The sequence below is a fragment of the Salvia hispanica genome, chromosome 2 (assembly GCF_029641045.1).
Source record: "Salvia hispanica isolate PSC_SH4W2 chromosome 2, Shi_PSC_v1, whole genome shotgun sequence".
Taxonomy (NCBI): domain Eukaryota; kingdom Viridiplantae; phylum Streptophyta; class Magnoliopsida; order Lamiales; family Lamiaceae; genus Salvia; species Salvia hispanica.
The window spans coordinates 52070404-52097008 of record NC_142693.1 but is presented as its reverse complement, the minus strand read 5'-3'; the positions used below and the strand labels follow the sequence as shown (position 1 = coordinate 52097008).

At 36.3% G+C, this 26605-nt stretch overlaps 1 protein-coding gene and 4 long non-coding RNA genes across 5 annotated transcripts; 2 read left to right on the top strand and 3 right to left on the bottom strand.

Moving 5' to 3' along the window:
• Positions 1 to 3141: 3141 nt before the first annotated feature.
• LOC125202480 (uncharacterized) lies at positions 3142 to 3781 on the bottom strand. Its single transcript, XR_007173105.2, has 2 exons — positions 3654 to 3781; positions 3142 to 3550 (listed from the first exon to the last, which is right to left on the bottom strand). It is a non-coding gene; the product is annotated as an uncharacterized LOC125202480 (long non-coding RNA).
• Positions 3715 to 6604, top strand: LOC125202483 (uncharacterized). Its single transcript, XR_016135364.1, has 5 exons — positions 3715 to 3797; positions 5071 to 5131; positions 5381 to 5441; positions 5960 to 6112; positions 6337 to 6604. It is a non-coding gene; the product is annotated as an uncharacterized LOC125202483 (long non-coding RNA).
• Positions 6605 to 10892: 4288 nt separating this feature from the next.
• LOC125202481 (uncharacterized) lies at positions 10893 to 11484 on the bottom strand. Its single transcript, XR_007173106.1, has 2 exons — positions 11356 to 11484; positions 10893 to 11250 (listed from the first exon to the last, which is right to left on the bottom strand). It is a non-coding gene; the product is annotated as an uncharacterized LOC125202481 (long non-coding RNA).
• Positions 11410 to 13512, top strand: LOC125202482 (uncharacterized). Its single transcript, XR_007173107.2, has 3 exons — positions 11410 to 11499; positions 12743 to 12803; positions 13322 to 13512. It is a non-coding gene; the product is annotated as an uncharacterized LOC125202482 (long non-coding RNA).
• A 2517-nt stretch (positions 13513 to 16029) lies between these two features.
• LOC125214785 (cocosin 1-like) lies at positions 16030 to 20147 on the bottom strand. The gene is made up of 3 exons (XM_048115944.2): positions 19859 to 20147; positions 17243 to 17918; positions 16030 to 16348 (listed from the first exon to the last, which is right to left on the bottom strand). The coding sequence occupies exons 1-3, from the start codon at positions 20055 to 20057 to the stop codon at positions 16234 to 16236; spliced, it is 990 nt and encodes a 329-aa protein (XP_047971901.1). The 5' UTR covers positions 20058 to 20147; the 3' UTR covers positions 16030 to 16233.
• Between the last annotated feature and the right edge of the window lie 6458 nt (positions 20148 to 26605).

Sequence of the window (26605 nt, the reverse complement as noted above, 5' to 3'; positions counted from 1 at the left end):
GTTAGAAGATGTGTCGGTGGAACAACGAAAGCGCATAGAAACAACCCCACACGAAGATAGGTCGCTTAGATATGTATAAAGTCCACATCTTATAGCACTATAAGTCAAACATTTAATTTACAACTATAAATTCGGTAGGGGCCAAGATTCAGAAATTTATACTCTTCCATTTATGCTATCGTATTAAGAGAATCTAGCGAGCCTTCGTTAAGAGCATCCGCAATGGTCGGCTAGCGACCGGCTAGCCGATTCGTCGCGCTAGCCGATCGGCTAGCCGAACCATTGCAATCGGCGAGGACGAAATCGGCGAGCGGATCGGCGTGGGCTGGCCGATCGCTCGTCGCTGGCCGAAGCGCTGGCCGATCGGCTAGCCGCCATTGTGGCGGCCCGATCGGCCAGCGCTATTTTTTATTTTTTTTAAATTCTTTTTTAATGCTTTTTTTAATTTTTTTTTAATTCTTTTTTAAAAAAAAATTTTTATTCTTTTTTTTATTTTTGAAAAATTATATAATCGCGATTTTCTCTATCTCTAAATTTCTGTACAAGAGCAACATCTAGCGATGGACAACAACAACTAGCCCAATACAAAATTAAGACCTAAAACAAAAACAAAATTAAGACCCCCGTTCGGCTAGCGGCAAACTATAACGGATTCAAGGCATACTAACATTTTTTTATGTATTTTTTTAATAAATTAGTGAGGAGTAGAGTGGGGCGGTGGCTCGTGTGTGGAAGCCCGGATTTTTTTTTATTATGCAATTTTTTTTTATTTTTAGTTAATGTACTTTTTTTTAAAATAAAATTAATGAATTTTCCCGTATATGTCTCGTAAATTTAATTCGGTAATTTAATCGTGATTTTAATTCCGTAAATGTAGTATATTTTGAATTATTTTTATTACGGTTGGCCTATGGCTAGCCTATGGCTGGCCTAAATCTGATGTGGCAGGTGGATTTTTTAGTGTTGCTGACGTGGCAGGGGAGAGAATGGCTAGCCTATTGCTGGCCTATGGCTGGCCTAAGCACCATTGCGGATGCTCTAAGTAAATGGATTGCACACCACTTTTAAAAATGGTATCGAGATTTTGAAAGACATCTGTAGTGATCTAAGTATTATAAATTGATGATATGAGAAATGATTTATAAGATTTACATAGTGATTTTAGTTTATCTTTTAGCAAAAATGACTTATAAGATTCCATTCCCATCATATAAAAGGAAATATTTTGGACTTATAATGATGGTTAAAATGATGTGGTTTTGTTTAAATGCATTTTCTTTTCTTTTCTTTTTCTTTTTGCATATTTTAGTAAATTTGCATCGTTTGAGTCTCATCTAAATACATCATTTTATATACGAGTGAGACAATTGAAACAAATTACTACTAGAAATTTAATATTATATTTTTAAATTGTTAAAATTAATTAGAATTTAATTAAACTTCAAATTTTAAATGACTATTATTCTTTAGACTTGCATGCATGCCAAATTACTAACTTTCATGAACAATAACTAAAATCGAGTCAACGATGTTAAAGATAATTTTTATAATATCCAGCAGCACTAAACACGAAATTATCTCATAATTTATGGAATATGAAAATTCATATCCACAGAAAAAACACATAAAACCATTTATTTAAAGAGTGAACTACATAAATGGTACCTGATCTTTCACTTTCGCACGTAAATGGTACCTGATCTTTATTTTATATCGCTTTTGGTACCTATAAATCACAGTTTTGGTACATGATGCAATTTTCTTTCCAGAATGCCCTCTAAACAAATATATTTTCTCATTTATGTCATAAAGGATATTTTAGGTATACATGAAATTAGTACCAAAAGTGATATTGTTATATCTTCTCTCATTCTCCTCATTCTTTATACTATTATTAATATTAATATTATTATTTTGATAATATAAATTAATTATTAATTTTTAATATCATTTAAATATAGTTAATTATAATTATAGTTATAATTATATTTAATTATTATAAAAATATTATTTTTAGAATACTAAAAACTAGTACTCCCTCCGTCCCAGATAATTCGACCCAGTATTCCATTTTGGGCCGTCCCACATAATTTGTCCCACTTCACTTTTACCATTTTTGGTAGTGGACCTCATATTCCACTAACTCATCCTACTCACGTTTTATTATAAAACTAATACTTTAAAAGTAGGACCCACATCCCACCAACTTTTTCAACTCACTTTCCATTAGATTTATTAAAACCTGTGCCGGGTCAAAGTGTCCCGAATTATCTGGGACGGAGGGAGTAGTAATTAATAAATAATTATAGTATAATTATATAAATTATGAATCATATAATATTATGTAACAATAATTGTGAATTGTATTCATAATGATATAAAGAGTTGAATATTTTTAGTTAGTTGTTTCAATCTTAAAATGAGTATAAAGTAATTCAAGAAAAAATATTCAATTAATTTAATTATTTTAAATAATTAATTTAATTAGACATTTCGTTCTTGATTTATATTATGAATGCAATTGATGTATGTATAAAAAACTAAAAGGAAAGAAGAAAAAGAAGATAAAAGAAAAAAGAAAGAAGAAGAAATATAAACTAAGGAGAAAAAAATAGAGAAGAAAGAAAGATAAAATACTAAAAAGAAGAAGAAAAGATTGAAGAAGAAACTAAAAAAAAATAAGAAAGGAAAAAAAAATTCACATATTTATTTAATTGAAAATTTCAAAAATATCAATCATAACAGAAAAATCACATATTTGATACCTGTGGTTATTTTTGTCACAAAATATTAAAAATGATATAAATGAAAGACCAGATACCATTTATTTGCGAAAGTGAAAGATGAGGTATCATTTAGTTCACTCTTTATTTAAATAAGAGGTTTCTTTTATTTTTATATTATTTATGATTTCGTGTGCATGCAAATGCAGGCAACCACATCTCCTTTCTTTAATTTCATTTTGTTTAGTTATTGTTATTAAGTTTTTTTTGTCTATTTTCGTTTTCTTTCATACTTTTGCTTTTATTTTTATTTTTATTGTAGCACCTCGTTTATTTTTATTATTCTCGAAATGACATTAAATGTTTAGCCGAAAATTTCAAACTAAAGAATAAAATAAGTTATTATAATTCTAGTAAATAATTAAGGTTATACATAAGTGAGATCCATAGTCAACCAAACTTTTTATTTTACAAGTCTAACTACCGTTATACATTTCTAAAAACTATGAAATGGAATAGAATAAATAAAATGGTGTACATATGTGGGCCTATAAGTAAATCCCAGCCCACTTCAAAATTTTTGGAACCCATTCATGGAATACCCAAATAACTAAATTAATTCTTGTTTATTGCTCCTGCACCTCCTTCTTCCTTCTTCTTCCTCCTGATGACTCTCATCCCCCTCAAGCCACGTAATTGTTCCACCTCCTGCTTGACACTCCTCCACTTCCTGCTTGATTACTTTACTTCCCTTTAAGGCACGTAGCTGCTGCTTGATTATTCTCATTCCCCTCAAGGCACGTAGCTGCTTGATTACACTCCTGCTCCTGCACATAATTCACAATCACATTCTGCAAATCCCAAACAGAAACAGAGAAAGAGCCGAGAGGGAGGAAGAGAAGTAGAAGAGCTCTCGTTTCCAATACCAACCATTCATGGCAGAAATCGAGAGTTCAAGGGTGCCGCCTAATTCTCTTCTAACAAGCATCCCAAATCATAGAGACGAGTCTGCCAAGTCCAAGGAAACTACTCCTTTCAGTCCCACAATTTCACAATTCAATATCGTGTTTTGAGGTATAAAACCCTTCCCCTTTTGATCATGTTTATACATAACATATCATCCACCAACTCTCACCCAAGTAATTCAATCAATAACAATCAACAATGAACCGAACACAACGAATTGAACACCCCTCTGTAACTAAATGAACTACGAAAAGAACATAATTTGAGTGCGAGAACTTATCTTGCGTTTCGGGGCTGGTTCGGGTGTGATCGAGTTGAGTTCAGGGTTGCTTTGAATGGTTCGGGGGCTGCCGGATACCGGCGAGGTTGTTTCGAGCTCAGTCGGGGCTGCTGGATATTGATTCGGGCTGTCCGACAGCAAGCGTACGTCGATGGCGTGAGCAGCGAGAGGAAGAGGGAGTGGGGAAGAGAGAGGGAGAATCGGAAGGAGAGAGAGAGAGACACCGCCGTAGGCGGCGGCAGACGGCGGCTCTGGACAGGGTCGGCGGCGGCGGCAGATTCGAGAGAGAGGGTAGCGGCTGAGGCAGAGCTCAGGCGATGAGGAGAGGGAGGTGCGACGGCGAGCCACCGCACGCGCAGCAGGGGCGGCGGCGGCGGCGGCGGCGTGAACAGGTCCGAGAGAGGGGAGGGGAGTGGGGCATCGATTCTGGTGGAGTGAGGAGGCAGGCGACGGAATTTAGGGATTTGTCTCTAATTTGGGGAAAATGGAAATGAGAGAGATAGGGAGGGGACGATTGTGGAGGAAGGGAGTATTTTCAAATTGGGCCTCTTCCCAATTAATTTAATTTGGGCCTTTTACTTTTAATTATGGGTTCCTTTTCTTTTAATTATTGCGGAAGAAGTTGGGCCTCTTTTTGAGTTATAATAGTTGGGTTCACTAATTTTAAAGTGGGGATATAAGGTGGGTGAATAGACGTAATTAATTTTTGGGCTGAAAATAAAAGGGAGTCTTGGCCAATTGTAAAAGTGATATCATTTGGTAGAAAATATAATATTGAATTTTAGTAAGTTTTATATTAAGGTTCAATTAATATTTTGATTTCTTCTAATTTTGTAACTAAGCTAAATAATTGATCTTTTGAACTATTTTAGCGTATTGCTTAAGAGTAAATTTTCAAAGTAAAAGAGACATAGATCCAATTTAGTCGAAACCCGAGAATAGTGGAAGAAGAAGCATCAAATAATATGAGTTTTAGAAATTGCTTAAAGATAAGTGAAATAATATAAGGCATTAATTATGAGGCATGCATTCCTATAAAAGTTTAAGAATTTCTTGAAGTTTGATTAGTATTTTATTTTATATTGTGATGTTTTCAAAAAGTTTATCTCCGCAAGTTAAGGTTGGAGCGGGAAATTCAAGTTAAAGAAATTAAACGAACGAGGTGAACTTTTCTATCCTACATACTAATGTGGATGAAAATATAAACTTATGTTTGTTATTTGTGAAAATGATATTGTCTTGCCATAAATGATTTGTTTTATGCCTATCTGTTTGGTTGGAACGTAAGAATCGAATTCGGGTTCGAGTGAGGGTGGTGTCCCTACTCGGACTAGTGTACACAGGTGACTAGTTTAAGAATTTCTTGAAGTTTGATTAGTATTTTATTTTATATTGTGATGTTTTCAAAAAGGTTATCTCCGCAAGTTAAGGTTGGAGCGGGAAATTCAAGTTAAAGAAATTAAACGAACGAGGTGAACTTTTCTATCCTACATACTAATGTGGATGAAAATATAAACTTATGTTTGTTATTTGTGAAAATGATATTGTCTTGCCATAAATGATTTGTTTTATGCCTATCTGTTTGGTTGGAACGTAAGAATCGAATTCGGGTTCGAGTGAGGGTGGTGTCCCTACTCGGACTAGTGTACACAGGTGACCGTGGAAGGTGGCCACCTTCCACGGCACAAAGATGATATAGTGGAGGCCGTTGGGAGGTGGCCACCTCCCCGGCTGGAGAAAGATGTAGGTGACCGTGAGAGAGCACCATCTCCACGGCACTTGGTGTTCAGATATGGCAAAATATGAAAGAACTTAGACTGCACAGTCGAACAAAGATTTTAGTAAGCTCGGGCCTTTTAAGAGAAAACTCTCGAGTGTTACTGTGATGGCATGATAACATTTTCATTTTATGTATGTATATTTCGGCAATGTGTTCACTGAGTATTTTTATACTCAACCCTGCATATATTTCTAAATGTGCAATGTGCAGGTTGAGCAGTGACGGTGAGGAATGCTGAGCAGAGTTTATGATTTTCTTTATATTTTAAGTAGAGGCTCTCAGAGGTGCATGTCTCCATACATGTGACCGTGTTCATTCCGCTGCGTATTGTTCTTCTATACTTTGATAAATATTTATTGAAGAGTAAGATCTCCATTCGAGTTCTTGTGATTAAAAGTTAATTTGAAGTTGTTTCCCTTTTATTTATGAGTGAATATTCGTCATTATTATCCCCTTTCTGTTCCCCTCTTCTTATTCCCCACCCCTAGTCACGGTTTCCCAGCTTTGCTATCCTTAGCAAAGTGCGGTCGTGTGACAGGACTCTAGAGTGCAGTGCGGTTTGTGTGATGTGTCACTTGATCTAACAGGTCCAGAGGATTCGACTAGACTTCAGAGGCTAGAAGATCGTGAAACTATCAGAAAGGGGTCGTTGGGTGCACTCTATTCCTTCAAATAAACCTCAACCCACTATACTACAACTTAGGACAGGGAAGTAAAGGATCGATCCCATGAGGACGAAGGTGCTACGAAACTGCATTTGAGGATGTTTTGGGAAAGAAAAGGGGGTTGGCTGCTGCCACGCAATTTTGTGGGTTGAGAACTTAAATCTACTGGGTCTGAGAGATAGAAAAACTTTACTCTTCCTATTGGGTCTAATAGATCAGAAGAACTTTACTCTGCCTACTAGGTCTAAGAGATGAGAGCGTACGGAACATACATGACTTAGAGAAACTGAGATATTTTAAAGTTTTAAGACAACTGGAGTAAACTTAACTAGACAGACTTTCCTAATTTGGACAGACAAGCATAAAGCGAAAAGTAAAGACAGATTTCCTTAAACGACCAGGGTCTGGCAAGCATGCAGAAAAGTAAAAAGAGACAAAGCAGATCGTACTGACAGGTCTAAGGGACATGCAGAAAAAGCAAAGTAAATGCTGAAAAGTACTGACATAAAGCAGATCTGGTTCTAACTACCAACAACTTCATCTTCTTCGGGAATCAAACGAGAATAGCAGAGAAAACAGAGTTTTAAACACCATGAAAACAGAGCAAACTTAAGATCTAGACTTAAAACGAGAAATTAAAGCCTAAACTAACAGATCTACGCTACTGGACCTAAAGGATGCAGAAACAGAAAGTAAATAGCCATAATCATGCACAACGTAAACATCAAGCACCAAATATGCGAAACTTCAACTCCAAAAAACCACGATTCAACAAATCCAAACATCTCCATATGCAAATCCTCAACATCCAACAACAAACCAACAGATCTCAGCTCCAAACATCCAACAACAAACAAAGAACGAAAGCTAAAAACAAGAGATGAACATAAACTCCGAGATATCCAACCAAAAGCAAACATAAACTTCCATAATAACTAGAAATAAGTCTGAATCCAGTAGATCAAAGTCGAAAACTAGAGTTGCGGACTTAAGAACCACAAAGTACTAAATGAAAGCAAATAGAATTGTTTCTTCGCCTTCACAAGGCGGTGTTACACAACAAAATAACGATGACGATGAGAACCACGGTGGCCAGAATCCTCCATGTCCAAGTGCACAGCAATACGAAATGAAAATTTGATGTATGGAACTAGAACTAGAGCTAGGAGAGCGTAGAAGTGGCTGTTCACGGTCTGAGCGTCCCTTTTGTTCTTCAAGGTTGAGCTCCTTATATATGTGAGGCTCTGATCCCTAGGGTATCCCTCTGGCGATTTTACGCTCTTGCCCTTGAGTAAGACTCTTTAAAATAATCTACTCTCGCTCCATTCTGCTCCTGTCGCCAACTTTTGATTCTCCCATGTCCGAACGACGACTTCTGATTTTTGCTTCAATTCCATCTCTTTTGCATCTGCCAGGTCAGGTAACAGAAACTCCTGGGTCCGGCAGATTTACTACACACCTGAACTCAATAACGCACATTAGCGCCCCAAATGCACAGAATTTTAACCCTAAACCGATGCATGAAACGAGCCTTATCATCGTGACAGAGTGGTATTAGAGCAGTTTCTTTGATGCTTTGAACCCAAGAGTCTCATTCAGTTACCAGTCTAGACTTGTATCACTAGACTATCTAATTAGTCAACGAATCAGCATTCCCACCAATCACGCTCAACGAGGAAAAGGTAAATTGTTCTTTCTTTTAAAATCAAGTAGAGATGTTCAAAAGGTTTAAAAAGAGAAAGGTACAGGGACCGACGGTCAAATGAGCGGGTCCGGTATGAAATATGAGATTTTTGAGAAATGGATGATGAGTTTTATCGAGTAGAGACTCGAAAGAAAGAGTCGGAAGTGAGTGTTGTAAAGAAAAAGAGTAATTTGTTACATTCAAGAGAAAGAGTTTGGAAATTTTGATAAAGGAGGTGATGTTTCTTTATTGAGTAAAGGCTTTGAGGAAATAGTTGATGTGTTTTTATCGAGTAAATATTTTAAATGATGAAAAAGAAGTAACATTATTTTTTGTAGATGTAGTGAAGGTGCAAATGGAAAGGGTGCATTTCTATGCAAATTATTACGAAAAAGGGAAATATTTTCTCGATTGAGAAAAGTTAAGGGATTTTGAAAGAATGTGTCTTTTCGAGTAAATTCATGAATCACATTGCATGTAAGGTATTTTCAGGAACTAAGAATCTTAAGCTATGCGTTCCTTCTAAGAACATAGTATGGACTCGAGCATAGACGAACAATTATAAACATTTTTTGCTTTCCCGAGCGATGAAGAGAAAAAGTATGTTATCAGAAAAAAAGTTAGTCATGAAAAAAAAAAAGAGAGAGAAGAAGAGCGTTTGAGTTGCGAACGAAGGATATTTTCATAAAAACAAAAGTGAATAATCTGGGTTGACCACCATCCTTGGTGACAATCCAGTCATAACAAAAGATAGTACACTTGTTGTGTCTGTACATGGCGGAAGAATATAATTTCAACTTAGTAAAAAGAATTTAGTTATGTGTAAAAAGTAAAAGGCAACAAGAATGACCGTCGTGAATGGTCGACGAGAACACTACGGAGCCATGATTTTCATCTATAGTCGTTGGACATAGTTGTGAAACGAACTAGTTCCCAAGATTTTCTTTACCATGCAAAAGAAAAAAAAAAAAAAAAAAAAGAAACGGAAGATGGTGAACCGCCCTTGTAGATTACGAGAACGATTTTAGTCAATATATTTTACCTTAATCCCAGCAAAGTGGTGATCTGCACTTTTCCCATCTAGTCTCTCGTACAGTGTCATACTAATGGTGGTCTAGTTATTATTATTGTATATGAATTTTTTTAATTAGGGGCAAGATAGATTCTCAATTGTTCCATCTATCATGCACGACTGCTCTTAGTATATTCTCTAGGCTTTGAAGTATTCTTTCTATTGCTCGTCTGTTTCTGGGTAAATGTCGTGCTCAAATTTAGTTTAGTTACCAGTTCCTTCTAAAAGCTTGTTTAAAGTCTCAAGTGAACCTCAAATCTCGACCAAGTGTTATGTTCAATGATTACGCAAATAACAGTAATTCTTTGTTCAAGATTGGGCAATCATGCAAATAAGTCCTTTGTTACACCTTTTCGATGAATGCAGAGATGCTTCTTTTCATACCATTCCACCAGATTTCTATTTTATATTATTGGTACATCTTGGTACTTCCAAGATGGGTGGTGTGGGGTTATAGTGTGTCTTACTCATACTTTTATTTCTAAGGTCATTGTTGTCCGACACACATAATTCGCCTTCAAGGTGAGGGTGTTATTTATTTGCTCTTTCCTTAAAGAAATTTTAATCAACTATTCGCACCTTTGCCCGAATATTTTTCCGATATCATCTTGTCTCGGTGCATTTATAATACCTGTTTGTTTGATTAAGATATTGAAATAACTCATGATTTTGTTTCTAAGCTCATATTGTTCGGTGCTCATAATCTTCCTTCAAAAATGAGGTCGTTATTTCCTCCCGCTCTGAACCAGTTGTTCGCACTTGGCCCTGATATTTCTTAGTTGTTCGCACTTCAGGGTATCATCTTGTTGTTATGCATTCATAATACTCATTTGTTTGATTAGGACCTTTAAATAACTCATATGTGCAAGTTGTCGCCACAATTTCTCTTCATATGTCAAGTTGTGACTCGCCTCTAGTTTACTCTTATCCTCCTTTTTATGACATTTTTGGTTGACTACAACCCCCTTGATTCATTAGAGGAGAAATCAATATTTTTAACTCTATGAGTTCCTATCACCAATTCTGATCTCGAAAGTTACTTGAGTTATAAATTTCTGAATAATCTTATGCCTTCTCTTAGGCAATTTTACTGTTCAAGAAGAACATTCTTCCTAGACAACTACTCCGGATGATTTTAGTACCATTTACGAGAACCTCCTAATAAGAAATTTTTTGAACTCTAAGAGTATGGTTAAGAAAACCCTTGCAGCTTTTCTTCTCTTCTTATCTTGAGTGGAGGTGACGAGGCCATTACAGTTTCCACGCTTCTTGAAAAATTTACTTGTGTAATCTACCAATGAGGGTTTGGCACGAAGTTTGTAAAAGATAAATGTTAGCACCAAATGCGATAAATAAAATGTTGCTGTCGTACAACGGATATATGTGAGGTTCAAGGAAGCACAAGACCGCCACCAAATCTTAAGCTGACGTATGTCGATCTTAGTTAAAAAAAGAAAGAGAGATATAATAGGAGATCTCAAAAAATCACTGAAGAAACGAGAAGAACATCATTATCTCTTTGCACTGCCGGAGTTACTCACATAAGGAGTACATCAAATTTTGGGACGAAATTTTTGTTAAGGTGGGTAGAATGTAACACCTCGTTTATTTTTATTATTCTCGAAATGACATCAAATGTTTAGCCGAAAATTTCAAACTAAAGAATAAAATAAGTTATTATAATTCTAGTAAATAATTACGTTTATACATAAGTGAGAAACATAGTCAACCAAACTTTTTATTTTAAAAGTCTAACTACAGGGATACATTTCTAAAAACTATGAAATGGAATAGAAGAAATAAAATGGTGTACATATGTGGGCCCATAAGTTAAATCCCAGCCCACTTCAAAATTTTTGGAACCCATTCATGGAATACCCAAATAACTAAATTAATTCTTGTTTATTGCTCCTGCACCTCCTTCTTCCTTCTTCTTCCTCCTGATGACTCTCATCCCCCTCAAGCCACGTAATTGTTCCACCTCCTGCTTGATTACTTTCCTTCCCTTAAGGCACGTAGCTGCTGCTTGATTACTCTCCTTCCCCTCAAGGCACGTAGCTGCTTGATTACACTCCTGCTCCTGCACATAATTCACAATCACTTTTTGCAAATCTCAAACAGAAACAGAGAGAGAGAGCCGAGAGGGAGGAAGAGAAGTAGAAGAGCTCTCGTTTCCAATACCAACCATTCACAGCAGAAATCGAGAGTTCAAGGGTGCCGCCTAATTCTCTTCCAACAAGCGTCCCAAATCATAGAGACGAGTCTGCCAAGTCCAAGGAAACTACTCCTTTCAATCCCACAATTTCACAATTCAATATCGTGTTTTGAGGTATAAAACCCTTCCCCTTTTGATCATGTTTATACATAACATATCATCCACCAACTCTCACCCAAGTAATTCAATCAATAACAATCAACAATGAACCGAACACAACGAATTGAATACCCCTCTGTAACTAAATGAACTACGAAAAGAACATAATTTGAGTGCGAGAACTTATCTTGCATTTCGGGGCTGGTTCGGGTGTGATCGAGTTGGGTTCAGGGTTGCTTTGAATGGTTCGGGGGCTGCCGGATACCAGCGAGGTTGTTTCGAGCTCAGTCGGGGCTGCTGGATATTGATTCGGGGCTGTCCGACAGCAAGCGTACGTCGATGGCGTGAGCAGCGTCGAGAGAGGAAGAGGGAGTGGGGAAGAGAGATGGAGAATCAGAAGGAGAGAGAGAGAGAGACACCGCCGTAGGCGGCGGCAGACGGCAGATTCGAGAGAGAGGGCAGCGGCTGAGGCAGAGCTCAGGCGATGAGGAGAGGGAGGTGCGACGGCGAGCCACCGCACGCGCAGCAGGGGCGGCGGCGGCGTGAACAGGTCCGAGAGAGGGGAGGGGAGTGGGGCATCGATTCTGGTGGAGTGAGGAGGCAGGCGACGGAATTTAGGGATTTGTCTCTAATTTGGGGAAAATGGAAATGAGAGAGATAGGGAGGGGACGATTGTGGAGGAAGAGAGTATTTCAAATTGGGCCTCTTCCCAATTAATTTAATTTGGGCCTTTTACTTTTAATTATGGGTTCCTTTTCTTTTAATTATTGAGGAAGAAGTTGGGCCTCTTTTTGAGTTATAATAGTTGGGTTCACTAATTTTAAAGTGGGGATATAAGGTGGGTGAATAGACGTAATTATTTTTTGGGCTGAAAATAAAAGGGAGTCTTGGCCAATTGTAAAAGTGATATCATTTGGTAGAAAATATAATATTGAATTTTAGTAAGTTTTATATTAAGGTTCAATTAATATTTTGATTTCTTCTAATCGTGTAACTAAGCTAAATAATTGATCTTTTGAACTATTTTAGCGTATTGCTTAAGAGTAAATTTTCAAAGTAAAAGAGACACAGATCCAATTTAGTCGAAACCCGAGAATAGTGGAAGAAGAAGCATCAAATAATATGAGTTTTAGAAATTGCTTAAAGATAAGTGAAATAATATAAGGCATTAATTATGAGGCATGCGTTCCTATAAAAGTTTAAGAATTTCTTGAAGTTTGATTAATATTTTATTTTATATTGTGATGTTTTCAAAAAGGTTATCTCTGCAAGTTAAGGTTGGAGCGAGAAATTCAAGTTAAAGAAATTAAACGAACGAGGTGAACTTTTCTATCCTACATACTAATGTGGATGAAAATATAAACTTATGTTTGTTATTTGTGAAAATGATGTTGTCTTGCCATAAATGATTTGTTTTATGCCTATCTGTTTGGTTGGAACGTAAGAATCGAATTCGGGTTCGAGTGAGGGTGGTGTCCCTACTCGGACTAGTGTACACAGGTGACCGTGGAAGGTGGCCACCTTCCACGGCACAAAGATGATATAGTGGAGGCCGTTGGGAGGTGGCCACCTCCCCGGCTGGAGAAAGATGTAGGTGACCGTGGGAGAGCACCATCTCCACGGCACTTGGTGTTCAGATATGGCAAAATATGAAAGAACTTAGACTGCGCAGTCGAACAAAGATTTTAGTAAGTTCGGGCCTTTTAAGAGAAAACTCTCGAGTGTTATTGTGATGACATGATAACATTTTCATTTTATGTATGTATATTTCGGCAATGTGTTCACTGAGTATTTTTATACTCAACCCTGCATATATTTCTAAATGTGCAATGTGCAGGTTGAGCAGTGACGGTGAGGAATGCTGAGCAGAGTTTATGATTTTCTTTATATTTTAAGTAGAGGCTCTCAGAGGTGCATGTCTCCATACATGTGACCGTGTTCATTCCGCTGCGTATTGTTCTTCTATACTCTGATAAATATTTATTGAAGAGTAAGATCTCCATTCGAGTTCTTGTGATTAAAAGTTAATTTGAAGTTGTTTCCCTTTTATTTCTGAGTGAATATTCTTCATTATTATCCCCTTTCTGTTCCCCTCTTCTTATTCCCCACCCCTAGTCACGGTTTCCCGGCTTTGCTATCCTTAGCAAAGTGCGGTCGTGACATTTATTTTTAAATTTGTTTTAAATGTTAGTATATGAATTGTAGTAGAGTATTAGATATTTATTTAGAAAATATTCCATTACTTTTTTGTTTAGTTAAATTTTATACTCCCTCCATCCCATTAAAATATGAACAATAGTAATGACACGAAATTAAGACAAAATTGGTAAAGTAACAGAGAAGAGGGGAATGATAGTTAAAGTAGTTTTAGTGCATAGTGAGACCTACATTATTAAATTGATATAAATTTTTAAATATGGAATGCACATATTTTTTTGGGACGAACAAAAATGAAAAGTGCACATATTTTTATGGGACAGAGGGAGTATGTTTTAAATATAATATGAATTTATTTTTCCTAAAAATAAAAACTTTGGGGAGAACATGAGTTTATTATGCACAACTAGTAAAATGTACTCCCTCTATTTTATAGTAGTAGAGTCATTTCATTTTTTACACTTTATTTTGAAAAAATGGTAATTAAGAAAAAGAGTGCAGAAAATGAAATGATTCTACCACTAAGAAATAGAGGGAGTGTATTTTACTAATTGTGCATAATTAAAACTCATGTTCTCCCCAAAGTTTAGAAGACATAAATTCATAGAATTATATTTAAAACATTTAAAATTTATTAGAAATAAAATTTAATTAAACAAAAAATTAATGGAATATTTTCTAAATTAATATCTAATACGATAGCATAGTGTCTGTTTTGTTCAATGTCTTTTCTTAGGAAAAATTATAAAGTTCTCGTGTACTGAAAAATAATCAGTCTTGAAATTAAATTGCCGTCTCAAAAATTGTCAATCAATCAAGCCCTCACTCAACATACGATAAAACTTAGCCCCTAGTAACTCAATCCTTCTACTTTTTTCATTAGGCCCAATTAGAAAAAATGCACTGCCAATACATTGTCATTTATTCATCCCCATTTATCAAACAAAAGGTCCAAGACTTAAAAATAGAGACTCCAGCCCAAAAATGGAAATTAGACTTAAAAATAGAGACTCCAGCCCAAAAATGGAAATTAAGGATAACCCATTCTGAATTAAGTGAGAATCCTACTGCCCCAATTCATTTTTGAGAAATAAGAAAAATAGCTTACCTTTTCGAATTTAGATTAAATTGGTTGACTTTTCAAAATATGAGATTAAAATATACAAATTTTAAAGAATAAGAGATTTTTCTGTTTTTTCTTCTCTTTTTATATTTTTTCTCACAAAATTTCTGTATTGACCAAACTACTCGCGTAAGATTTTAATCACCAAATCTGATACTGTCTTTCAAGTTTCTTGCCCTTTCATTACCCATTATATAAAATCATCCGTCCTAGAAAAAATTAGATAAACTTGTTAGTGGAATAGTTTTAATGTGAAATTGGTAAAGTAAGAGAGATGAAAAAAAATATAAGAGAGAGAAAAAAAGTAGTGAAGTAGAGTTAATAGATTGTGGGATCTATCTTATTAGTGGTGTGATTGGTGAAATGCTTTCCATATTTTGACTTGATCTAAGTTTGGGGAACGACCCAAAATGGTAAAACTAGTCGATTTTTTTTATAATGGAGGGAGTATAAATCAAGCCATGATATTTTAAAGCCCCACTCAAATTGGAGTACAAATAATAGTACTCCTTCGGTTCCTTGTTACTAGAAGCGCTTCTTTTCGCCACGAAGATTAAGAATATTTTGTTTAGTGGATAGTGAATAAAGTAAGAGGGAATAAAGTAAAAGAGATAAAGTCATAAAGAGCATAAATTAAAAGAGATGGTTACTTTTTGCCAAAAATAAAAATAACTTAATATCTTGAAACTTCCCAAAATAGAAACATGACTCAATTAACATGAAAAGGAGGAAATAATTAAGATCGTGAGGGATAATAATTTTAATACTACCTTTCATCCTTAAGTACATGAATTAAACGGGCTTGGATCCCTTGCTATGCTCAAAACCTTATTAGAGTGTGTTGTTTCATCCAGCAAAATATATTAATTTAAAATGAAATTAATATTTTAATGTTCTTATCTATGAATTACATATTGGAATGTGAGGAACAACACACCCTAATGTGGTTTGAGTACAACAGAAATTCAAATCCAATTAAACCTGGTAGATGAGTATCAATTTTTGTAACAGGTGCAGAAACCGATAAAGGAATAGTACTTCCTCCATTCCAAGCATTTTTTTTCGGCACAAGATTTAAAAAGATTGTGTTTAGTGAGTTAAATCAAGTAAAATACAGTAAAAGAGAAAATAAAGTAAGAGAGGTGAGAGAAGTCAATGTAAAAGAAAGAATAAAGTAGGTGTTATTAGATGTTTTGTTTTCAGGCAAAAAGAAAAATAACTCAAGTAACTTGGAACAACCCAAAATAGAATACAACTCAAGTAAATTGAGACGGAGAGAGTATATTTTTATTTCCATAACATTATCATATCCAACATAAACATACTAAGTAAGCCAACCACTACTAATATGAAGCAGCATTTTGATTTAGAAACCGAATGGAACCTGCTGAAGATAACCCCGAAATTATATATAAAATCCACACCAAACTGTTTCATTCGAACCCAAATTGATGAAAGCATTTTTAAATTTAAGACTTGATATTCTTGACGAACTCAGGAGAGACATTCAATGCAACCTCCAGAACTGATGAAGACAATGCTTTATATGCTGATTTGTTGCCACCAATCTTCTTTGTTAAAGGCCTACAACAAAAAAAATATGCATCATCATCTTCCAATATTCCATTATTCAACTCGTTTAGTTTGAAAATAACACCTTCCACCCACGATTAATTGACATCAGTTTCCTTTTTCATTTATCCACAATTAATCGATATCCTTCCTTTTTAGTACTCCATCCGTCCCAACTAAGTTGATACCCCTACGTCCCCAAAGAGTATGAACTTTGGGTTCGACACGGGTTTTAATAAAAAAAGGAAAAAGTAATAGAGAGGGAGAGATAAAGAAAGGGTAGTGGAAATAATGTTAGTGGAGAATGGAGTCCACATTATTATAATGGTATAAGTGTTAATGATAATGATATAAGTTGTAAATAAAATGTTGTGTATAAGTAGTATGTTGTTTGAAATTTTTAAAATTAAAAAGTTCATAATCTTTAGGGACAGATGGAAAAGGAAATAGTCATACTCTTTGGGAACGGAGGGAGTACAAAACTATTGGGCACGCAGATTAATAAATTGCGTTTAAAAGTAAGAGAAATGAATAAAGTATGAAAGATAAAGAGAGAGTAAAGTAGGTAATGAAATAAAGTAAGGATGATTGAACATTTTGTTTTTTGTTAAAAAAAGAAATGACTCAACTTAGTTGGGACATCTAAAAAGGAATACGACTCAACTTAATTAGTTGGGACAGAGGGCGTACTACTTTTGGTAATGGACCTCATTCCACTAACTTATCACACTTATATTTTATTATAAATCTATACAAAAGTAAGATTCACATTACTAACTTTTTTAATCCACTTTCCACTATATTTTTTAAAACTCGTATCAAGTCAAAAAGGCTCAATTAACTGTAGACGAGGGAGTACATGCATAATAATTGAGAATCCATGACCATTTACTAGGTCTTACATACCTGGGAGATGTGGAAACACATAAGCATTCCATGCCTTTGTCACTAGCCATGAGAGCAGCAACAAAGAACTTGGGCACAACAATGAGATGGCCCTCCTCCACAACCTCATCCAACACTCTCGCACCATTCAACCCCACGATTTGAATCCGGCCACCGCCTTTCGTAACATACATTACCTGATGCGCAGTGCTGTAATAAGGGTCCAGCACCGCCTCAGCTTCGAGCCTCACCAATTTCGGACTAAGCCCCACTCTTTCAGTATCAGTTTCTGACTCAGTATCAGTATCAAGATTAACGACATATTCTTCTTTCTTGCAATTACATTTGTGGGGCAAGCGACTAACAATGTCTGCGTCAATCTTGACGACCAATGCGTTAGCTTGGGATTCGACCAAGTGCTTGGATTGTTCGTGATTGAGATCATACGCTTTGGCGATGAACTCAGTGGAGAAGCCGCGGAGAATGCCCAAGGCGCCTGTCAAGAAGAAGTAGTCGAAGAGGCCGGGGGTGTATGACTGGCTGGTTTCGCCTAGGAATATTATGGTCACGTCTGAATCGCCACCATTGAACCACCACGTAACGCTCCCGGTCGGACATAAAATGGCGTCTCCTTTCTCGATGATTAACACTTTCTCTTCGGGCCTCTCTGGTAATATCAGGCCTACGGTGCAACTCCCTGTCACAAACACTTGAATTATGAATACTTCATACTCTAAAACAGATTCATTGGGGTTATATTTTTAAAATTTCGTTCACTCTCATCAAATTTTCAGCTGCACAATTTATTTAATGACAATGGTGAGAAAAAGGTCACATTATTTATTTCTAGTGTAAAATGTGTCATGTGACTCATATCACGATAGCTGGTCAATGGTCAGAAAAATTGGGGGAGGGGATCTAATTTGAGGTAGATTGAAACCTTGAGTCTTAACTAAAATTATATAATTCTTCTGTCATGTAAAAATAGGTCATTTGGAGAAGTCAAGAATTTTACTGTATAATTGGTAAAGTAAAGAGAAAAAGAGAAAAAAATAGTTGAAATAATATTAAGTGAGACTCATAAATGATAAAGAGAGAACGAGAAAATATTTCCATAAATAAACGTCGGCTATTTTTGTAGAACACACGAAAAATACATGACTTATTTCTATGGAACGAAATGAGTTTGTAATGATTGTTCTAATTTATAATAAGGGATGTGATCAAATGAAAACTCTAAATATTGTACAAACTCAAAACTATGATCTGGACCATTGAAAAATGTCAACAGATCAAAAAAAAACATCAACAGGAAAATGTCACCAGAATTTCAACAGTAGTCAATGATTGATGTCGTGTTAATATTGTGTTGATATTGTGTTGACATTAAAATCTTGAAATTTTACACTGTGTTGATATTGTATTGAAACTGTGTTGAAGCTGTGTTGAGGAGTTTGAGTTCGTACAATATATAAGTTTGCATTTTATTACTACACTTTAGAATAATATCCAAAGTTGGTGCTGCAAACTGGCAATTATCACTAATAATAATACTGGTAGTAATATGTGGAGGAGTCTTCTACGGACATATATCAAAATCCACATGGGGGTGAAAAATCATGCGGATTGGATCGTTATCGAGTCAACTCGGTAACAATCCAACCCAATAAGGCCTAAACTTGAACTCGGTTTATTAAGAGTTAGCTCGTTATCGAGTCAACCTAATAACGATCCAACCCAATAAGATCCCTAACCCGACCCAAAAACGAAGCCGACCTATTATCTTCAAACTCGAACACAACCTTCACCCGACCCAAATCAACTAATAGCACAACATAATACGGGTTGAACCAATACGATAACAATACAAACTTGATTTACATGTTTTAAAACTCATGTTACACTACTAAAAACTGGTATTTTAGTAATTACTAAATGATAAAAACTTGATTTATATTATTTAAATATGATTTACACGAACATACAGAATACAATAAAAGTATATAAATTTTTGAAATAATAAATAGTGAATAATATTGTTTTAGCAAGTTACCTAACCTCAAATCAAAATTATCGAATTCTTAATAGGTTAACCCGATAAAAGCACGAAATAAATAAAGCTTGACCCAAGCTCATTAATTTTATACTACCTCCGTCCCTGAAAATTTGATACAGTTTACTATTTTGGTTCGTCCCTAAAAATTTGATACACTTCACTTTTACCATTTTTGGTAGTGGACCTCATATTCCACTAACTCATTCGTACTCACATTTTATTATAAAACTAATACTTTAAAAGTAGGACCCACATCCCACCAACTTTTTCAACTCACTTTCCATTACATTTCTTAAAACCCGTGTCGGGTCAAAGTGTAGCAAATTTTGGGGGACGGAGGTAGTATATGCATCTTATCGAAAATTGTGAGCAGAGAGCAGTAGATCCAAATACTCAAATCCGAGTTCAAAATAAGTGCAAACATGCGCACACAAAGCATAAATGTAAAATGTAGTAAATACACATTATTTGATAAAATATTTGTATTTTGTACAATTTTCGGTGGTATATCAACGATATTCTTCGTTTAAATTTGATAATCACGTCCAAATACAATATATGTAAACCATAATTAAATATACCTTGGATGACATAACCGATCTTGTTAGCGTCGGCATAGTGAGGCAAAGCGAAGCCTTGTGGCTGCAAAACAAGTCTACCGGCGCCGATCGCCGCCTCCACAACCACCGGAGTGTTGGCTGCTGTCCAAGCGTAGTAACCGCCACCTTCTCCTTCAAATATGGTGGTGTCAGCCTTTTGGGGTTTCAAATTCATCTCCATCTACTTCACTACAAATGGAAATCTTGAGGATTGGAAGATGGAAATATAGAAAATAAGAGTATTTATTATATGCAAAATATTATTAGATGGCAATGTTGAAATATAGCTATTTTACCATAAATAGTAGCCTATGTTTTAAAATATATATAAATTCCAGCTGCTCCATGTGTCCATAGATTATTTTATCTCTAATGAAAAATAATGTTACGCAACAATCAAACATTGACATGATCACGCAAATTGAATAATTGTGACCAAATTTCCACTCTGCCTGATCTCATTAATTAATATTTAATTTTTGCAGGACATGAACTCGATGACAATAAATTTAACAGATAACATAAACAACAAACTCATCCTCCATGCTTAGCGTTTAGGGTTTAGCGTTGAAGATTGATTATTTTTTTTAAGTTCATATAGTAGACATTTTAATAAAGATAAGTTTATATATTTTCAGAATATGCCAACTAACATGTAATAGTGCGTCTGAATATTGATAGCTGGCGTTAGAAATGAAGAGAAAATTAAAAATACCCATATTAGATAAGAAAGACAAATTAAATTTGCTATTATAATAATATATATTTATTATTTAACAATTGATTAAATCACGGAAAATATTTTGGAAGATCATTGCTACGCAAGCTATAAATCAATTGGTAGGGATACTTATAATATAATACTGGATTACACATAACGACATAAAAATTTCGCCGTTTGCACAGAACTTCCACTAATCTCATTGACACTTTCATAACTGTTAGGCCAATATTTCATGGTTAGTGTCCTTGTCATGATAATTTTCGATTACAACATGCCACCAACATTGGATTATTTTATTGCATACCAAAACAGACATAAAAAAATCTTAAAGTTAACAAAAGTAAAACACACTCCCATACTTAGATTTGTCAATTGGGTTAGGTCGATCCAACCTGTCCTAGGCTCGTTATGGGCCGGCCCAAATCCTACACTTTAGTGAAACAAACCAGGTTTAGGCTGAGCTTATTTTGAAGCGGGTATCAATGAGGTCATTTTTCAAATTCAGACTCTGGTCATCTGAAACTCAGCTTTGCCTAAGCTCAACCTAGCTCAAGTTCAGGATCGGTTCAAATAAAGTCCACAACTACTAATTCTATATCTTAATTTTTCATTCTATAATTTGATCATAATTCAAATTATGTCCTAATATTATATATTAATATGTACTCCCTCCCTCCGTCCTATAGAAATAGGTCCTAATATTGTATATTAATATGTACTCCCTCCCTCCGTCTTATAGAAATAGGTCATTTGGGGTTGACACGGGTTTTAATGTGTAATTGGTAAAGTAAGAGAGAAGGAGAAAAAGTAGTTGAAATTGTGTAGTGGATGGTGAGCCCATCAATGAAAAAGTAAAAAAAGAGAAAAAAAGTTGCCATAAAGAGATATGTGACTATTTGTATGGGACGGAGAGAGTATTTTTTTTAAAAAAACTACATTTTAGTCCATACATTTTGCTATAATATCTTTTGTAGTCGTTAAAAATATTGTCATACGTCTCAGAACGTTAATGTCGTTGTTCAAAATGATCATTAGCCCTTAAAAGTTGTTTTTGTCAAATTTTTACTTTTTTCTTCTTAAGGAAGATGGCCATTCCTTGGGCGACACGGGATGTTATGCAACTTTATTTGGCGTGTTAAGTGAAAAAAATAAAATAAGAGAAACATAAAGCAGAGATAAAGATATTTTATTTTAGGAATGAGTTCCTTCGCTTCCTACATTTTCCATTCCCTCCTACATCTCGTGTATCCTATACAATACAAAATAGCAAGATGATTATCAATTACAATAGCAAACATAAATTCATATGAACATCATTCTTCAAATGCATCAAAACATGTGACACAAATTCCAAAGAAGAACAAAAATATTAATTTAAGCATAAACAGAACTACTAGCCAATAAAATCAATGAATTAGTTGTCTATCCAACTATATTAGCCTCCCATTCAAATTAGATTTGCTCCAATTCCTGCGCTAAAGTGGGCTCAATTTCAAGAATGCATATTCTGACATAGCGCCATTTACTCAACACGAATGATAGTCATTAAACTTTCAAATGTACCCATAATCACGGAGATTTGCAGTAATTTGCTTAGCAATTGGAGTTCTTAATTAAACAACACGGGTCGAAGATGACATTTTTATCAATAGTTCGGGAAATTGATGGTAAAATTTGTGTAATCGAGGTGCTTCTTAATGTAAATCAAGTTGTAGTTACTAGAAATTCATGTATTTTGGAATGAACGCAGCGAAAAAACATACATGAATATAGACCATGATTCATAAGCATATACTCCCTCGGTCCCGCTTAAGATGACACGTTTTCCTTTTTAGTTTGTCCCAACTAAGATGACACATTTCTTTTTTTGGTAACTTTCTCTCTCCAATTAATACACTCAACCACTTTTTCACACTCATGTTAAAATATCCATCTTTCTTTATCTCTCTACTTTAATACTTACACCCACCTTCTCTCTCTTCAATTAAACACTTTAACTAATAACTCCTAAAACCCCGTGCCGGCTAAGCAATGTGTCATCTTAGCCGGGACGGAGGGAGTACATGTTGTTGAGCAATAAAACGCAACAAAAAGAAACCTTACTTGTTGTTTGATTCCCGCATTTATCACATCCTGCAAGTTGAATTCACCAATATTGAGGTCCACATGTATTCTAATCCGATGCAAGAACTATTCCTTGGTACAATCGTTCTACACAGAAAGTTAGGAAATCTCTTGCATACGGTGCGGGCCTGTGCCTCGGTCGCATTTGTCTTCCCCTTCCTCTTGGCCGCTATAACGCCAATGGGACGATTTGTGTGCCAAAACTGTCATCCATAGGAGAGTTCAAGTCCCGCCGCATCGCCCCCACCGCATTTGGTGTAGCTATCGCCGAAGCTGACCTTCATCCTTTTCGTGCCGCTAGGCGCTTACCCAGCTTGGAATTTCAATAAATCCTTGAACACGAGCCAAATATCGTATTACTTGAACTCGGGAAAAATATTGTTGCTAGAGTACGTCAACATAGCCTTGTCACAGATGTCTTCCAAATAGGGCTGGCAATTTTTGGCACGACACGATAACACGACACGAACCCGCACGGAATTAATGGGTATGTGTCAAAGTTTACTAGGTTCGTGTCCTTATCGTGTCGACACGATAAGGACACGAAAACTTCGTGTCGTGTTCGTGTCGTGTCGTGTCATGTTCGTGTTACACGTTAAGAAATAAGTTTAATATATTATTATTTTATTTATTTTAAAATTTTAAAATTAAAATTTAAAATTTAATATTAGATAAAATATTCATATATTATAATATTATTATTATAGTGTCGTGTCATATATGTGTTGTTATCGTGTCGTGTTGACCCGAAGTGGTTCGTGTCGTTAATGGGTTCGTGTTGTGTTCGTGTCTGAGGGTAGCAGGCGTGTTCGTGTTCGTGTTTGGAGTTTTCTTAACGGGTCGTGTTCGTGTTTGTTGTTATCATGTCGTGTCGTTATCGTGTCGACACGATAACGACACAACACGCACGATTTGCCACCCCTACTTCCAAACTCTTACCGTTGCCCCATATCCTTTGGGTGGTGTTGTAAACAGTGAAAAATTGGTAATATCCACTTTGACATGGTCCCACCGCTTGCCGTGATGGTCTTCCGTGCGCTCCTCTGCCCACCCCGGCTACAATGCCTTTTACTTCTCCGCGATCTGCGACCAAAATTTGTTCACCCTCTGGTTGTTCCCGTAGATCAGGTCCTCGAAGATGTCGACCCAGCGCCTAGCCCAGAAGCATCAACTTCTCGGGAGTGTACTTCTTACGAGTGGAGAGTTGAGACATCTCTGGCGCTTTGCCCTTCATCTTCCCATTTGTGCGCGCATGGAGAGCTTGCTCCGAAGGGGAGTTTGGCGGTGACGGCTCCATGTCCGAGAGGTCGTACTCGTCGGTGTTGAAGTTTGAGTCAAAGGTGGAGCCTTGCGTTCCCCAGATCTTGGATATCCATGTTTGGCCGATACACTTCGTTGCCATAGTAGGGGTCAATACCCTGGCTTTGACAAAATTGGTAGAAGGTGGCTTGGAGAGCCGAAGTCATGGGTCTGCTACCGGGGAACACTGGGGGACCACCGGAGTAGGGACCACTAGGAGGGCGCTGGGGAAAATCGGAGTTCGTCGAGATATGTTGTGTTTGGAAAATTACCGGGATTCATTTTTTGCTTTCTAGAGAAAGATAAATGGGATGAGAAGAGATTGGAGAGAAGGATGGTGAAATGGGGTGAAAAAGATGGTACATATAGAGTGAAAATTGTGGAATAATGAAATAAAATATGCTATCAGTGAATTTTAGGCGGAACGCCCGACAATAGTGTCGTCGACACGAACTAGCCAATCAGTGCTATATGTTAGAAATATTGGGATAAAATTCTCAAGCCGTGTGCAGGCGGTACTCTAATTATTACAATCGAAGGAAGATAACAATAATAAAAGTGGAATGAAAATTACAACGGAATTAATAAAACAAACCGAACTATAAGTCGAGTCGAGGGAAGCCCTCTTTCCGCAAGACAAATTACGCCTCGGCTAGTGCTCACGGAATGGCGTATTGCCCCCAAAGATAAAACGACTTCCTCCTAGCGTGTAGAAGCACCTCAAACCCGCTAGGCACCGGCGAACTTGATGGAGTTCCGAGAATCGAGCTATGCAATGCTCCTAAGATGCACACTATGATGTAGAGCTTGAGAGAAGATGTAATGCTTTTGTTGGTGTATCTTCCCTCTTCCAAACTCCACCTATTTATAGGATAGGGGAGGCCAACTCAAAGGTCTTAGCATTAAGGGACATCATAAACGCTTCAATTGTCTCATCTTTACTTCTTAATAAGTAAAGGTAACAATACCTTGTGCAATCATCTATAAATGTGATGAAATACTTTTTACCACCTCTTGTTTGCACAAATTTCAAATCACATACGTCTGTATGGATCAACTCAAGAGGTTTTGTGCTCCGCTCTACCGAATGGAACGGCAGCTTAGCCATTTTGGCTTCAACACACACTTCACATCTTTCTTATGAATTAAACTTATCAACTTTTAGTAAATTAAGATTTACTAATCTTTTTATAGCATTTAGATTTACATGTCCCAATCTATTATGCCATAAATCAGAGCTCTCAAGCAAATAAGAGGATGTGTCATCTTCCTTATTCCATTTTCCTTTTCCACGGTGAATGACTGCTTATGAATTTTCCATTCTTGGTCAATATAACCTTTTCACACTAAAATTCTAGTGAAAATCCATGATTTACTAGAACTGAGCCTGACACCAAATTATTTCGGATGTCTGGGACATGCAGCACATCCTTAAGGGTAAGAACCTTTCCAGATCTTAGTTTTAGGAACACATTACCCACACCAACTACCTCAGAAGAGGCTTGGTTTCCCATGCGTACTTTTCTACCTCCAACAGATCTGTAAGTAGAAAAAATGCTTCTCTTGGATCACACATGACATGTGGCACCCGTATCAATAAACCATTCATTTGGATTATTACCATGGTCCACGTCGGAGACCATTGCGACCACCTTGTGATCTTTGTTGTTTATAACAACACGTTCAAATAATTTGCACAATATTGTCTCCACCAATAAGTACACAATTATATTGAACCATATGTGCATTGGTATATTCAACACCATATGCATCCCAATTATTACTACCAAGTCAAAATTGGTCTTGCTTGTCAAATGACAAACGATAAACACAATTCTCAAGAGAATAGCTCTCAAGGAATTAGCCACTTCATTGCACATCGACATTGCGACTGTTCGTTTCTTCATTCCAGCTTTGGAGCTCATGTTTCCTCCAACTTCGATTGGTATAATCCTGTCTTAGAAGAGTAGAATAATTTGTCTTGCGATTGTTAGAAATATTGGGATAAAATTCTCAAGCCGTGTACAAGCGGTACTCTAATTATTACGATCGAAGGAAGATAACAATAATAAAAGTGGAATGAAAATTACAACGGAATTAATAAAACAAACCGAACTATAAGTCGAGTCGAGGGAAGCCCTCTTTCCGCAAGACAAATTATGCCCCGGCTAATGCTCACGGAATGGCGTATTGCCCCTAAAGATAAAACGACTTCCTCTTAGCGTGTAGAAGCACCTCAAACCCGCTAGGCACCGGCGAACTTGATGGAGTTCCGAGAATCGAGCTATGCAATGCTCCTAAGATGCACACTATGATGTAGAGCTTGAGAGAAGATGTAATGCTTTTGTTGGTGTATCTTCCCTCTTCCAAACTCCACCTATTTATAGGATAGGGGAGGTCACCTCAAAGGTCTTAGCATTAAGGGACATCATAAACCAAATGGAGGTTACAAGAACATGAAAGGCCAAAGGACTTAGCCACATGAAAGGCCAAAAGCCTCTAGTTGTAACACTCGGAAAATATTTTATCTTCGCCCATTCTTTAGAAAACATTGAGTGTTGTAACTTGCATGTCGTAAGAGG

Excerpts from the sequence above, each read along its gene's own strand:
- LOC125214785 (XM_048115944.2), bottom strand. The coding sequence starts at position 20,057 with ATGGAGATGAATTTGAAACCCCAAAAGGCTGACACCACCATATTTGAA. Across the intron at positions 17,919-19,858 it reads GATCGGTTATGTCATCCAAG|GGAGTTGCACCGTAGGCCTG; the intron begins GTATATTTAATT and ends TGTTTGTGACAG. Across the intron at positions 16,349-17,242 it reads TGTGTTTCCACATCTCCCAG|GCCTTTAACAAAGAAGATTG; the intron begins GTATGTAAGACC and ends TTTTTGTTGTAG.